At 37.9% G+C, this 16,790-nt stretch overlaps 1 protein-coding gene across 2 annotated transcripts in view; it reads left to right on the top strand.

The window, feature by feature from the left end:
* Positions 1–16,371, top strand: part of LOC131168520 (probable WRKY transcription factor 2) — a 33,784-nt gene extending 17,413 nt beyond the window's left edge. For both annotated transcript variants that reach the window (XM_058128020.1, XM_058128028.1), the window contains exons 3-6: positions 13,181–13,369; positions 13,522–14,339; positions 15,206–15,364; positions 15,441–16,371. In XM_058128020.1, coding sequence (XP_057984003.1) covers positions 13,181–13,369; positions 13,522–14,339; positions 15,206–15,364; positions 15,441–15,999 — 1,725 coding nt within the window. In that variant the 3' untranslated portion in view covers positions 16,000–16,371. The remainder of the gene's footprint in view (positions 1–13,180; positions 13,370–13,521; positions 14,340–15,205; positions 15,365–15,440) is intronic.
* Positions 16,372–16,790: the final 419 nt, after the last annotated feature.

Genomic DNA, 16,790 nt, shown 5'->3' with positions numbered 1-16,790 from the left:
TTATGGTCATTCCCATTGTACTTGGCATATATTATAAATAGAGGGAGACACCTATCATTGTGTTTAGGTCTTCCATTTCACCCAATTATTCAGCAGACACTTCTAATTTTTTCCTTTATTCGGGCTTGGGTTTTGGGCCTGCCCATTAAAAGAATTTGTAAGGTGACTGGCTTGATCACTCTTTCCCTTCGGATGGGCCTGCTGAAGGTCCTGGTCCTTCTGAAAAGACCCCATATGAGACAACCTGTTCTTCTTATTCAAAATATGGTCTTGAACAACATGGGCCTGTTCGAGAGGCCCAATTTATATAAAAATGAGGCTCCTCCCAATTCAATTAACTAGCCCAGGTCCAAGACCAGAACTAAGTGGCCCAACCCAGATTTTTTATCTTCTTCCTTTAACATAAACCTAGTTGCCTCATCTGCAAGTGCACTTTCCTTGGAAATCTTATCTGAATATGCAGTATCAGCAAGCTCAGCTGCCTGAGCAATATGAACATACGTTGTTGAACAGAGATCCTTTGGCTTCAGCTCCTCAAAAGCCTTTTACTTTATTGCAACCCCATATTGGACACACAACTCCTCTATCCGATTCACAACTATTTGCTTTCCTTGCTGGATTTCGCTCCGCAACCTTCTCCTTTGTTTGCCTTCCCTTTCAATGACACTTGACTCCACAATCTATGTACAGAAGGGCTCTCCACACCTCTGCCTCCAGGTTGAACATGAAAAGCTTTAGCTAGTTCACAAAACTTGCTTAGAAAGCTGCAACAGCCAACCCCTTCTGCACCGCCAGGAATAAACACAAAAAAAAAAAAACTTACCTTTCCATCCCATCCCTAACTCCAAATACTTCCCCACCCTAGTCCACTTAATCAAGATCCAATACATCAAATTTTCCACACAAATATTTCGAGAACACCTATTCGGTCGAACAAAATCTGGCAAACAATCTGGAATCAGAGAACTGTCTCTTTCAGAAGTTTAATCCATCTAGTCCGAGAGAGATTATTCTTGAACACGAGCAGAAATTGATTTCTCCCACGTATCCAATCTAAAAATCAAAGGTCTTCCGTTCGATCTGAATGGAAGGTCTTCCCTTTGATCTGAATGGAGAACTTTGACATCTCTTGCTTCATTTGAAGCTGTAGGAAGATTTGTGAGTGAGAAATGGGAGGTCATTTCATGAGAGAAGGAGTAAGTACCATCATCTAGGAGATGTATTTAGACCTCCCCTCTCCCTAATATTTAATACCTATTTAACTTCTGATGATAATAATAATTATCAACGTCAACATTGTCATTAAACCCTCTTTGTAGCACACACAATTTTTCGACCATTGGTTCGACTTGCTGGTCTGACAGGTTGAACCAACCTTGTGGCTTCATTGGGTTGGTCTTGGGTTTGGATTTTAAAACCATGCTGACCACTTCCAGACCAAATGCCTTGTCCCTCTCAGCCTTAAACACAACTACGTTAATCTCACTTCCCTCAAAAGGCTGCTCCAACCACTTTATCTGGTCACTATAAGGCATCAATCTAGCTCCTCACACATAGGTCTACGAAGATCCTCAGTAAACAAATTAGGAAAAAATAAAATTTGTTTACTAGAGAGAATTTTATATTTATCTAATTAATTGATACCAAATAATAGCAATATAGAGTTTTATTTAGTTAATTAATAAGGTTCTATTTGGATCAAGGATTTTATTTGAAGAAACAAAATAAAAGGAAAATAAGAAAGAAATTCATCTTATGTTGTATTTTCTTTCTACCTTAAATACCATTAAAAGTAAAAATTTGTTCTAGTACGATTCAAAATTAAGAAAAATTAAATGTTAATGATGTATAAAATGAAAATTTTGTTATTGTGTTTGTTATACATCTTATTTCGTTTTTCACTTTTTATAACCACGTATGAAATTTTGGATTCCTTAATATTTGCCATAACTTTTTCTAGGTAGTTTAAATTTTTTGATAAAATTTTAGATGCACATGATATATTTTCTATATATATGAATGTTGCCAACAAAAGCAAGTGTGGGCACCGTGGTAATGCTCTTCTTTGGCAAGATTTAGGTCATGGTTTTAATCTTAGGTGGCTGCAAAATTGCAGTGTTTTATTTTTTTAGTGAAAACCAGGTCATCCCAGTCGACTCACCAAGTTTGGCCAGGTTAGACCAAGTCACCCGACCCCTACTGGGTTGATTTAGTTCACTTAGTTTCTGGGGTTGCTGGTCCTATTTTAAAAACTATGGGGTCCTGTATGGTTTTCTTTTAAGACTATTGGGATATTGGTAGAGGGAATTTGGTGAAGACATTCAGTGAATTCTTTTTTAATCAGATTTTGGGTAAAAGCATTAACTCAACTTTTATTATTGTTGAGATTTATGATTAAATGAATGATCTAACATGAAGATGGGTCTCTCCCTCTATTTATAATATATCTTAAAAATACATTCTGATGAACATAATACCCTTAGTAGCTCTCACTAATTAACATGACGCTAATACACTTAATAATACTAAAATAACCATTAACACTCCCACTCAAGCTTGGAGCATAGATATCATATACGCCTAGCTTGTTACAAATAAATTTAACACGAGCAGCCCCTAAAGCTTTGGTAAACAAATCAACAACCTGCACATTAAGCTTCACTTAAGTGGTGGTAAGGGGCTTCTGCACAAGTTTTTCCTAAACAAAATGGCGATCAACTTCAATGTGTTTCATTTTATGAAAGATGGGGCTGGAGGCAATATGAAAAGCAACTTGATTATTACACATCAACTCCATAGACTGAGAATGTGGAAAACTCGATTCTCCCAGTATGTTTTTTAACCAAACAAGCTCACATGTAGTGTGAGCCATGACCCTATACTTTGACTCGGTACTTGACCTAGTCACTGCAGTTTATTTCTTACTCTTCTAGGAAACCAATTTATGATCAACAAAGATACAATACTTAGATGTGGATCTTCAGTCTGAAGGTGATCAGCCTAGTCTGCATCAATATATCTCTGAATATAAGTGTCAACCCTAATTTCGATATAAGTGACCTCTCTAGGTGCACCTTTGAGATGTCTCAATAGGCAGTTGGAGGATCCAACTTTTGATGACTGTGATCTGCACGTTAATGGTATCAGCTGAAGATCTCTTTATAGAGGCCATCAAACCGCCCCTTACACACTACAATCTGCACAGACTAGTATCGAAATAAATAACATAACTATGCAAAAACAAGCAGCAGACATAGGCAAAGAAAATCACTTATGCACAGGCACAAAGTAGAAGTACAACAACAACAACAACAACAACAACAACATGAATTCTTTTCACTCGATCAAGAGCATTTTCCTCCTCTAACTTAAGAGCTATTAAATCCTTCATTATTACCTCATATAATTGATTGTTAATTAGGATTTTAATGGTTGATCAAGTCAACCCTTAAATGGGAGATTGGGAAATCTCGTGATTGGTAATGAAGGTTTTAATGATCCTATTAAGGAGTTGACTCGATCAGCCATTAAAATCCTGATTGACAGTCAAGAGGTTTTTCAAATCTCCCATGTATGGGTGGACATCTGTCATTAAAATCTTGATTGTCAATCATGAGATTTTCAAACTTTCAACAATGATGGATTTCAACCATATTTAAATCCCGGATGCCAATAAGAGGTTTTTTTCAAATTCATTAATAATTGATTGACTTCAAGTCTCCATTAAAACCTAATATCGATCAGGAGATTTTCAACCTTGTCAGCATTTAACTCTCTAACTTCAATCATGGGATGGGGACCACAATTTCCATTAATCCAAAAATCAATCAATAATCCCATGCATCTCATCCAAACCTTGATTGAAGTTAGATATATGTTGATTCCCCTCAATCTTAATTTTCAAATGAAAAGGTCATCTTTGAATTTACACATGGCAATCAAACAAATTTTTTTTTTTTCCATCAATTTTTTTACTTTATATTTTTAAAATTTAGGGTTATCTCAGGCGCAATGGTAAGGTTGTCGTCATGTGACCTGGAGGTCAAGGGTTCGAGGCGTGGAAACAACTTCTTGCAAAAATGCAAGGCAAGGCAGCATACTATAGATCCATTTTGGTTCGCCCCTTCCCCGGACCCCGCATACATGGGAGCTTTGTGCACCGGGCTGCCCTTTTCTTTTTTAGGGTCATTTGAGGCCAAATTTCCCTTTTCAAACAAGAGCATGCTAGAGCTTTTGGCTCTATTTTTTTGGACTTTTGGACAGTGTTGCTTCACTGAATGTTTCTTTTTCTTTCCTTATTCTTAGTTTGGTCACACACACACACACACACACAAATCGGTAACTGTTCTTAGAACGGGTGTTGGTTGGCTAATTGCTTGTAGAATGGTTAGTCTACCACCTTCCCTATGCACAAATGTACTCCCAAACCCGTATTCTCTGCATCATAGACTCCATAGGGTTTTTTCCTTTGTTTTTCCTAAACAAAAAACTAATAAAGGTGGCGACTCTGTATTTTTAGTCTTTATATCTTATTAGAGTCTTACCACCCTTGCTTGACCTTCTTGTTTGGGGGATCACCATGTAAGCACATCCCATCCATCGACACACCCTCGAAACGAATTCTGGTGTCGACAAATTAAGATCTTGATTGACAATCGAGAAATTGTCAAATCTTCCATTAGAGGGTTGACTTCAATCAATCATTAAAACCCTAATTGGCAATCAGGAGATTTTCAAATCTCCTATTAAATGGTTGACTCGAATCAATCATTAGAACACAGATTTACAATCATGAGATTTTCAAATCTCCCATTAAAGGGTTGACCCCAATCAATCATTAAAACCTTGATTGACAGTCAGGAAATTTTTGAATCTTTTATTAAAGAGTTGGCTCAAATCAATCACCAAAACCTTGATTGACAATCAGGAGATTTTCAAACATGTTTTATTAAAGGTCAACTTCAATCAAACCTTGATTGGCAATCAAGAAATTTTCAAATCTCTCAGTAAGGATTGGCTTCAATCAAATCCTGATTGACAATTAGGATATCTTCAAATCTCATTTAAGAATTGAATTAAACCTTGATTGCCAACTAAGAGATTTTTCAAAACTCTTCTCCTTAATTGATTGATTTCAATCATTGAAACCCTAATTGACAGTTAGGAGATTGTACAAATCCTTCATTAATGATTAACTTCAATCATATTTAAAACCCAATTGCCAATTAAGGGACATCTCAAATTCATTAATAATTGATTGATTTCAACCCTCCATTCCTGATGTCAATTAGGATATTTTCAACATCATCAACATTAAACTCTCCAACTTCAATCAAGGAGCTGGTACCACATTCACCATTAATCCAACATCTAGTCAATGATCCCATGCATCTTATCCAACTTGGATTGAATGAAGATATTTTAATGTTGCTTTCCCCATAATCCTAACTTCCTAATGAAAAGGTCATCTTTGAATTAGTTTGTGCCAATCAGTCAAAACATTTTCCATCATTTTTTTTTTTACTTTATGTTTTCAAAATTTAGGATTATTTGAGGCCAAACTCCCCGTTTTAAATAAGAGCATGTCAGAGTTTTCAATTTTATTGTTTGGATTTTTGGACAGTGATGCTTCACTGAATGACCCAAAAGGGGAATCTCCATTCTTTTCATCTCTTTATTCTTAACTAGGACACACACACACACAATGGAACCGTTCTTAGAACGGGCGTTGGTAAGGTGAAGGTTGACTAATCCCCTTAGAATGGTTAGTCTACCACTTTCCCTACACGCAAATGTACTCCCGAACCCTTATTCTCTACGTTGTAGACCTCTTTGGGTTTCTTCCTTTGTTTTTCCTAAACAAAAAAAAGGTGATAACTCCACAAGTCTTATCCTCCCTTGTTTGACCTTCTTGTTTGGGGAGATCACCATGCATACATTTTCATTCCTCGGCACACTCCCTATGCCAGAATCTGGTGTTGATAGCTTGGCGGTCTGCGTGCCCCTTTTAATACTTTTAAAAAAAAAAATTAACGCACACCCCCTTATAGGTTTGCTACTATGCTTGTGTTTCAAATGTTCAAACCATCTGAGCCATCCCTTCCTTATCTTGTATTCTACTGGTACTATGCCTAGTTTATTGCTTAAATGTTCATTCCTTATTTTATCTTTTAATGTTATACAACTTATCCACCTTAACACTTGCATTTCAACAACTTTTACTTTTTATGCATATTGTTTCTTAGTTGCTAAATTTTTTAATCTATAAAATGTGACTGGCCTTATAGTTGTCTTACAGGAATTTCCTTTTAATTTTAATTATATTCTATGATACACAACACGCTTGATGCACTCCTCCACCTGCTTTAACTCTATGTATTACATCCTCTTCAAGTTCCCATTCTGCTTGCATAATTGATCCAAGATATCGAGATCTACCAATGCTATTAATTTCTTGATTATCAAGTTTAATCTTCTCTCCAATACTGTCCCTTACGTTATTGAAATTACATATGTTCTTTCTTATTCATACTTATCCAAAACCTTTAGACTCTAAAATAGTTCTCCAAAGTTGTAACTTAGATTTTATACCACTGCTACTTCTATCATCTGCAAACAATATACGCTAAGGGACCTCATTTGGATATGCCTAATGATTTCATCAATCACTAAAGCAAAAAGATAAGGACTTAGTAAAACCTTGATGTACACCTGTTGTGATTGAAAATTCTCTAGATTCACCTATTACAGTCCTGATGCTAGTCGTTGCTCTATCATACATGTCCTTAATGACCTCAACATATCTACTAGTGACTCTGATTTTTTGTAAAACCTACTAAAGAACTTCCTTACGTATTCTATCATAGGCTTTTTCTAGGTCAATAAAAACCATACGCAAGTTATTTTTCTTTTCCCTCAACATTTTCATTAATCTTCTTAAAAGTCAAATAGCCTTGTTGTTGATCTCCTAAAAGCATAAAACCAAATTGATTCTCTGAAATTCTCGTCTCTGGTGTTATTCTTTGTTCAATTACCCTTTCCCATAGTCTCATGGTATGACTGATAATCTTAATTTCATGATAGTTATTACAATTTTGAATATCGCCTTTCTTTTTGTATGAAGGTATTAACATGTTTTTTCTCCATTCCTTCAACATTTGTTTTTTTTTTTGTTTTTAGTAGTGTTGAATATTTTAGTTAATCATATACTTCCTTTATTCCATAAACAACTTCGTTGGTTTATCTGGCCCTATAGATTTCCAACTTTTCATCTTTTTTATACCCATCCTAACTTCAAGGATTCTAATTTTACGAATGAATCTCCTACTGTCTTTTTCTCATTTGTCATTTCCAAGATCAAACTTTTAGTTTGGTTTTCATTAAACAACTTATTAAAGTATCTCCAACATCTCTCTTTTATGTCTTTCTTCTTTGATCAATACATTATCGTTCTCGTCCTTTATATATATAATTATTATTATTACTTAAATCTTTGCATTTTCTTTCTCTAGCTTGTGTAAGTTTATAAATGTTTTTTTTTTTTAGTCTAGTATATAAAATACCATAAGCTCTATGTTTGGCTTCGCTAATATCTTTTTTTTTTTTTTTTGCATTTTTTTCTTGCCTTTTATACTTTTCAAGATTTTTGATATTTCTACAACTTTTCCATGTTTTATACTAGTTTCTTTTTGTCTTTGTGGCTTTTTGGACATCTTGATCCCACCACCAACTTTCTTGACTGCCCGAGTATCTTTCTTTAGATTCACCTAAAACATCTTTTGCTATCTTTATGATAGAGTTAACCATTGTATTCCACATAGTGTTCACATCTACCTTATCTCCTATTATCCAATCACTCTCTTTAATTATTTTATCTTTGAATTTTACTATGTTTTGTCCCTTCAAGCTCCACCACCTAATCCTCTTGTATTAATTTATGTTATTTTTTCTCTTCCGTTTTTTAGTTTATATATCTAATACTAGGACTTTATGTTGTGTAGTCAAACTTTCACCTGGGATAACTTTGCAATTTTTACATGATAGACAATCCCCTTTCCTAGTCAAGAAGAAATCCATTTGGGTTATATTTTGCCCAATCGTGAAAGTTACTAAATGTTTTTCTCTGTTTATAAAGCAAATTCAATATAACCAAATCATAGGACATGGCAAAGTCTAAAATTGTACCACCGATCTCATTTTATCTCCACATCTATGACTTCCATGTATCCTCTCATAACCTATATTGTTCTTTCCAATGCATCCTTTCAAATCAGCTCCTGAGCCAATAAAAGAGTCGTTAGCCGTTTTAGTTTTATGTTAGTCCATTCTAATGTTCGGGTTCCCAGTCGTGTCACGTCAAAGTTGGGGTTTCGATAAGGGCATCCTCGGGCCATAAGGCTCCCCGACGTCCTCGTTTTGTGAGGGTAAGGGGAGGGTCATCACAGTGTACGCAATCTTACCTCTACTTCTATGCAGTGAGGCTATTTCCTTGGATTCGAACCCATGACCAATCGGTCACAAAGGACAAAGCTTACTGTTGATCCAAGGCCCGCCCTCAAAGTTGGGGTTTTGATACTTTTGTGTTTTTTGTTGATGACTATTTCGGAATGACTTGGTTGTAGTGAAAGATCCCTCTAAGTTGTTTAATATCTTTTGTGCCTTATGTTCTCAAATAAGAACTCAGTTTGATATGCCCGTTCGAATGCTTCGTAGTGATGATGCTAAAGAATACTTTAGTACTCAATTCATTACCTATATGACAAACTTTGGCATGATCCATCAGTCATTTGATGCCCACACTCTGTAACAAAATGGATTTGCGGAGAGGAAAAATAGACATACTCTTAAAGTCACTTGAACCCTTTTGTGTCAAATGAATGTCCCTAGAGTTTTTGGTGCTCATTGCTTGCTCTCTCATCAATAAAATGCCATCTTTTGTCCTTGTTGACACGACAACTCAAGGGAGGAGAGCCTCCTCCAGCTCCCACTTCTACACTTCCAGTTTCCTCATTAGATGATCCTCTTCCCCTTTGTTCGAAAAGGTAAACGAACTTGTACTCAACATTCAATCTCTAATTTTGTTTCTTATGAATTCTTGTCATCCTCATACTACATTTTTGTTAGTACCCTATCTCCTATTGCTCTTCCCAAGCCTATTTCTAAAGCCTTATCTTGTTTAGGTGGGGGAATGCAATGATAGAAGAGATGAATGCTCTACAGAATAACGATACTTGGGAGTTGGTACATCTTCCTCCTGATAAGTTTGTGATTGATTGTCGATGGGTGTATACTGTGAAGGTTAATCTAGATGGTTCCCTGGCTCGATTTTGGTGGCCTTTCTTGTTGCTAAAGGATATACTCAGGTGTATGACCTGGACTATTCAAACACGTTCTCCCTTGTAGCTAAACTTGCCTTAGTACGTTTGTTCATCTCCTTAGCCACCACCTATCACTAGCCTCTACACTAGTTAGACGTTAAGAATGCTCTCTTACATGGCGATCTTCAGGAGAAGGTCTATGGAGCAACCACCTGGGTTTGTTGTTTTGGGGAGTCAGGCTTAGTGTGTCGGCTCAAGAAGTCACTATATGGTTTAAAATAGTCTCTGAGGGCATGGTTTGGTCCATGGTTTTAAATTGCGGTAGCGGGTAGCGTAACGTAACGGTAACAGGTGTAACGGGAAGCAGGAGTAGCGGATGTTACATAACGGAAAGCGGGTGTAACGGCCGTGAATTTTTTTGAAGCACGCACAAGCTTGTGCATATAAGCGTACTTGCATGTTTTAAGCTTTTGGTCATTCATAGAAAGGGTTTTAGTGTAATTTGGACCCTTTAGTTCGAGTAACTAAGTTATTTGGTAAGGGCAACGAGTTTACATTTGTTTTAAACCATCATTGATAGAAAATTACATGGGTGCGCGTATTTATACTTCTCATTGTTCTTATCTGTGATAAATTCTTATGTGTGCTAAATGAATTAATAAAATAAAATACATTATACACTCCATTAATCTATTAAACACATAAGACATACGAATAATATAAATATAAAATAGCTAGAAAAGAAAGAAGGTTGAAGTTGAAAAATAAAGAACATAAATATCACATTACTAATATTATTAAAAAAAAAAATTCCTAACAAGTTAGTATTTTGAAATTGTTAATTAATGCTTCTATTGTGAGTATTTAAAGAAAAAGTAAATTTTGTATCATTGTCATCCTTATTATAATCTTTTCCCCCTCTCACCACTTGGTATATTAAGAATGATATATGAAAGAGAGAGAAAAAGTGAGAAGAAAAAGTAAAGAATAAAATTTTTTTTGGTGTAACAGTCTTGTAGCGGTTACGTAACGGCCGTAGCGGCCTTTACGTAACGGTCGCAGTCTGTAACGGCCACTATGGCCGTGATTTTTCTTCCCACCGATTTTGCGGTGTGTAACAGTATCGGTAACCCAAAAAACCTTTACGTAACGGCATTACGTAACGGTCGCGGCCTTTATTTAAAACCATGGTTTGGTCACTTCAGTGCTATGGCACTTGAGTTTGACCTTCAATGGTGTGCTGTAGATCATTTTGTATTTTATCTTCATACTCCATTCAGAAGGATCATTTTGTATTTTGCATTTCTTGCAAACTAAGTTTCAGACAAAGGATTTGGGACCATTGAAGTACTTCTCGGGCATAGAAGTATCGAGATCTCGTACTGGAACTGTCTTGTCACAGAGGAAGTATGTTTTTGATCTTTTAGATGAAAGTGGACTGTTGGGATCCAATCCGTGATACGCCTGTGGATCCTAATAACAAGCTAGCACCAGATATGGGTGATTTGTTGCCTAACCCAGGTCGATATCGGAGATTTGTTGGAAAGTTGAATTATCTCACAATCACTCGACCCGGGTATATCTTTCATAACAAGTGTTGTGAGTCAGTTTTTTGATTTGAGAACAAGTCACTGGGATGTAGTAATTCGCATCTTAAGATATCTCAAAGGTGCACCCGGGAGAGGTCTCTTATATCAAGATAGAGGTCACACTAATATTCAGGGATATACTTGTTAGCCTTGACCAAGGCTAAGAATACTGATGTAGATTGGGCTGGATCATCTTCTAATATAAGATCCCCAACCAGATATCGTATCTTTTTTGGTGGGAATTTGGTTTCTTGGAGGAGTAAGAAACAAACTGTGGGGCCAGGTCAAGTGCTGAGTCAGAGTATTGGGCCATGGTTCACACTGCATGTGAACTTGTTTGGTTGAAGAATATGTTGGAAGAGCTGAGTTTTCCACATTCTCAATCTATTGAGCTGGTATGTGATAATCAAGCTGCCATTCATATTGCAATAAATCGACCTTATTAGAGAAGCATGAATCCCATTCTGCTTTTGAAAGATCTATTAAATGAAAAAATGCCTGTATTTGGGCTTAGAAACAAGTTTTAAAGAATGAGCCTTACTACTAATAGGAACAGTGGGCTGGTCCTATGGCTACCCCATACTTATCAGAACTGTAACATGTATTATTCAGAATTTGGCTTAACTAGAAAGAGATTAATACTTGCAAACCTAGCCCACTCCAAGCCCGCACCAGCCTTGGGCTCATTTCCTCCTATCATCTTCATCCCACAGACACTAGGTGCCTGAAAACTCACAGAACCCTCACCTGCTGCCCCTCCACCGTGCAGCAGCCTGTACCCCCTCATTTGTTCATTCCTTTATGGACTACTGGCTCCGTCCTTCTTGATATCACCTCCTTCCAACTCCAGCAAGCAAGACACTCACAAGGCGCCCACGTTTGTACTGAACTCTGAAGTTTTACTCTTGGAAAATACAAATGACTGCAATACCTCCACATATCTTTGTCATTTCATCCCATCCAGACCTCTAGGAATGAAAATAGAATATTCCTTATAGCCTGAGTCTGTCGGAGGAACCGTCGATCATGTAAATTGGCAGAAATGGATTCATTCAGCAACCCCACCTAGTGAAACTAAGGCCTGGTTTGTTGTTGTTCTTTATGAAATCACCTCTTTTTCTATGAAAAAAAAAATCAATATTTACCCTTGTACTTGTCTTGTGAAGAGCAGCTGTGCACAAAATCTTAGTCAGGTTTGGGACAGCACTGGATTACTGCTGAATATGTGGGAAAAGAAGGGTATTTTTACGAATTGGGAAAAGAGAAAACCTTTGATTCCTCTTACTATTTCTGGATTGCATGGAGAGAAAGAAATGCTGGAGCCTTTAAAGGACATCTACTACTACTGCAGTCCTCAAGGATATGGATGGCTTGCTACCCTTTGGAGCTGGTTCAGCAGGCAATACATGCTGGAAAATCATCTAATTTTTAATCTCTTGTATACACTGTCCACTGCTGACGTATCTTTTTGTTCTCTCTCTTCTCCTGTTTGTACATGTGTGGCACTCCCCTGGTGCCCCTTTAATGCATCTTCTCTTAGCTGATCCAACCAAAAAAAAACAAAAAGGGATCTAAGTGCAAGTTCATATTCTTTTGTATGTTAAGTAAAATGAATTGGTCCAAATATTTCATTTTGACAGGCATATGAGATCCTAGTTCATGGTTATGTTGCATATCTTTATATATTTTCATGACTTTGGATTAATTTTCTTTAATGTTAAGGGGACATATGTAGGAAAACCGAAGGTTTGAAATGGTATAAGACGATCTATCTAACCTTGCACTAGGAGGAGCAGCTGTTAGAAAATTAATTGCAAGTTCGTATTTTTTATGTATCAACTACCATTAAGCAAAAGAAATTGGTCCAAATTCTTCCTCTATTTGGACAAGCACTAGTAGTTCCTGGTTCATGTTTATCTTGAATGTCCAATAACATCTTTGCATGAACTTGGATTAAGTTTGTTCCATGTTGGAGGCACACAAGGACAATCTGAGGGTTTGAAATGGTATTAACCAATCATAATTTTCCTTTGCACTTGTCTAGTGAGTAGGTGTGCAGAAAATTATGTGCAAGTTCTTATTCTTTTGTATGCTAAGTAAAATGATTTAAGTCCAAATTCTTTCAATATTTTGATAAGTACAGTTAGATCCAGTTTATGGTTATCTTGAATGTCTCATTATATCCAAATTCACCTTGAGACTTGAATTCATTTTTTGACTTGAGTTTATTATTTCATGTGTTAAATCCCATCTCTCAACTCAATCTTGCTGCAGGCCCAGCCATCTCCTACAACAGGAAAATTTCCATTTGTGCCAAATGGTAACAGTAATAGCTCGACATTGATATTAGAAGCCACTGATGGACGTAAAGATAATCTGCTTGAGGATATCAATGCCTCGTCTTTTGCATTCAAGCCTGGTGTAGAATCAGGGTCCTCTTTTTTCCTTGGTGCAGCTACCAAAGTAATTATACCTAGTGTTGTTTTTTGGCATTTCAAAGTGGAGATAACATACGCACAGCCGTTGTAGCTACCTTAAGTTTAAATTCTGATGTACCAAAGATCACCACTTTTCATCTTTCTGTGTACTAAATTTTTTTTGCCTTGTGCATGTAGATTACTCTGGCTACGAATCAAAGTGTAGATCATGTCAAAGTCCACACTCAGAGCAAGAACAGACTTGATGCTCTAGCAGACCTATCCAGATCATCAACTGAAAAAGATATGGGGACCAATAGCATTGCAATGGATACAGGGGTATTTGATGCCGCTGGTGGCAGTGCTGATTCTCCCCCACTTTGTGAGCAACAAGATGAGGAAGGAGATCAAAGAGGTGGTGGAGATTCCATGGTTGGTGGTGGTGGTGGTGGTGGTGCCCTTTCTGAGGATGGGTATAATTGGAGGAAGTACGGACAAAAGCAAGTTAAAGGCAGTGAATATCCACGGAGTTATTACAAGTGCACGCATCCAAATTGTCAAGTTAAGAAAAAGGTGGAACGATCTCATGAGGGCCATATAACAGAGATCATCTATAAGGGGGCCCACAATCATCCCAAGCCTCCACTCAATCGTCGGTCAGCTATTGGATCATCTAATCCAGTTAATGACATGCAACTTGACATCCATGAACAAACCAGGGCACTGACCGGTGCTGATTGCGATCCAGCTTGGGCATACACACAGAAGGGAAGTGCTTCTGGAACTCCTGATTGGGGGCATGACAACTTTGAGGTGACATCATCAGCATCCATGGGCCCTGATCACTGCAACCCAACTATGTCTTTGCAGGCTCAGAATGGGACTCGCGTTGAATCAGTTGATGCAGTTGATGCCTCTTCTACCTTTTCTAATGATGAAGATGAAGATGACCGTGGGACACTTGGCAGTGTATCATTGGGATATGATGAAGGAGATGAATCTGAGTCAAAGAGAAGGTCACTATTCCCATTTTTAATTTTTTTTAATTATTATTATTTTAAAAAAAATTTAAATCAGCAAAAGCAAAATGCCAGACATTACTAAAAGCAATAGAGAAAGTACTGCCAACAAACCCCAAGGAAAGCACCCAAACCAAAACACACTGCAAATAGCAAAACAAATCACAGCTGCAGGATCAAAACACAAACAAAAACTACAGAAAATCTCGTCCTCAGAAAACCAAATAACTGGAACTGACTAGCCAAAACAGGAAAGCATTTGGATACCACACTCAGAAACACAATATCAGATCAGCCAACCATATCCTTTACAGCAAACTGGACCTTCTGCAAACCAGCAGCAGCTGCAGAAGACCCTCCTGCAGAAACAAAACAATGCAGCACTCCAAGAATAGCCGCAATGCTCCAGGCCCCAGAAGCATACTCCCAATGACTTTTGAAGAAACAGTGCATCCTAAAGCAAACAGCTGCCAGGCTTCCTTTAAACTTGCAAAGCTTGTCTCTGAACCTAATTACTATCCAAAGCCCCTGAAAAGCAAACACTAAAAGAAGCACAACAGCACTGGCAAGGCCACCAATGAGAACCAGATCTGCCGCACCCAACCCCCAAAAAAAGACAACTGCAATACCAAATGGAAGGCACCTTAGAAAACCAAGCCCCAGATGAAATAAGAGCTTATTTTGTGAATTGTGAAAAGGGGGATGGGGGGTTGAGGTCAATATTTATGGCAGAATGTTTTGACATGTTTGAAAATCCAGGTAGTTTGTCACTACAGCAGTGAAGGCAGCACTGCTGTAATCTGTTTTTCCTTATAATTATTTCTTTATTTAATAAATTTGTTTTATCATCTAAAAAAATCCAGAAAACTTGAAGCTTATGCAACAGAGATGAGTGGGGCCACCAGAGCTATACGAGAACCCCGGGTTGTGGTCCAAACAACTAGTGAGGTGGATATCCTTGACGATGGATACCGCTGGCGCAAGTATGGGCAGAAAGTTGTGAAAGGAAACCCAAATCCAAGGTTGTCATTATCTTTTTCATCGTCTTAGCAGAATGCAAAATCATAGATTTGAAGTAATTGCTTGTGTTTAAATCAGGAGTTACTACAAGTGCACCAGTGCAGGCTGCACCGTCAGAAAGCATGTGGAGAGAGCGTCACATGACCTCAAGTCAGTGATCACCACATATGAGGGGAAGCACAATCATGATGTTCCAGCTGCTCGTAATAGCAGTCATGTCAATCCTGGTGCCTCTGGCGTTGCACCCGCCCAAGCAGTGACTGCTGCAGTTCACAGGCCTGAGCCTTCTCAAGTCCACAGCGGTATGACAAGGTTCGAAAGGCCTCCTTCCCTAGGTTCCTTCAGCTTACCTGGAAGGCAACCGCTGGGTCCTTCGCCTGCCTTCTCCTTTGGGATGAGTCAGCCAGGCCTGGTCAATCTTGCAATGGCTGGGTTGAGCTCCAGCCATGGCAAGTTACCAGTTCTGCCTGTTCATCCATATTTGGCACAGCAACGCCAGGTGAATGAATTGGGTTTCATGCTACCAAAAGGAGAACCAAAGGTGGAGCCTACATCTGATCCTGGTTTGAACCTCCCAAATGGGGCCACAGTTTATCATCAGATCATGGGTGGCCTTCAAATCGAACCTCAAATGTAATTCTCTTACCCACCCTTTTTTTTTTTGGTTGGGGGGGGGGGGGGGGGGGGGGGGGGGGGGGGGGGGCGGGGCGTGGTGTGGGGATTGGGGGCTGAGGTTGGTTATTTTTCTTCCAGAAAAGAAAGTAGAAATATTTACCTTTTTACAGCTAAATGGCCATTTCGCTAGGATGCTTCTGCGTCTTTTTCTTTCCTTAATGAAAGTGATCTTAACTTCCACACCTTCACCAAAATGCTGTTAGTATTTATTTTAGGGAAAAAAAAATGTTCTCTTCCGACATGAAACAGGAAGTATAAGTTAAAATTTTCATGTAAATTAGACCAGTATTAATAAGCTGACAATTAATAAAGGCTTTGATTCCAATGTTGATGGCAACAATTCCAGACTATGCGCAAAACTTCTAATCTGACACTCCGTGGACTCATTATTTGAAATATAATATAATCTCCATTCTAGCATCATTGAACTGTGGCCTAGGTCAGGCACTTTGGTTTATCACCTGGCTTCCTGGGATATTTAGGGTTGTATGATTGTTGTTTGGTTGCTTCAGTGAGATATTATACAGAATAACTTGATTCCAAAAAAAGAAAGAAAAAAAAGAATACATATAAGTAATATGGCGGAAAAGGATTCATATAGCCGACCCACTTAGTGGGACTAAGGGTGGTTGTTGTTGTATATAAGTAATATGGTCTCCTTGCTAACATTGTCAGCTATATTGGTTTCCTATGAACATGATTTTAGGAAAACACTTAAATTGAGACTCCTAATATTTCTTGCTGGAGAAAGAT

This window comes from Malania oleifera, chromosome 1 (genome assembly GCF_029873635.1).
Source record: "Malania oleifera isolate guangnan ecotype guangnan chromosome 1, ASM2987363v1, whole genome shotgun sequence".
Lineage (NCBI taxonomy): Eukaryota > Viridiplantae > Streptophyta > Magnoliopsida > Santalales > Ximeniaceae > Malania > Malania oleifera.
The sequence above is the reverse complement of the archived record's forward strand: the minus strand, read 5'-3'. Positions and strand labels throughout refer to the sequence as shown.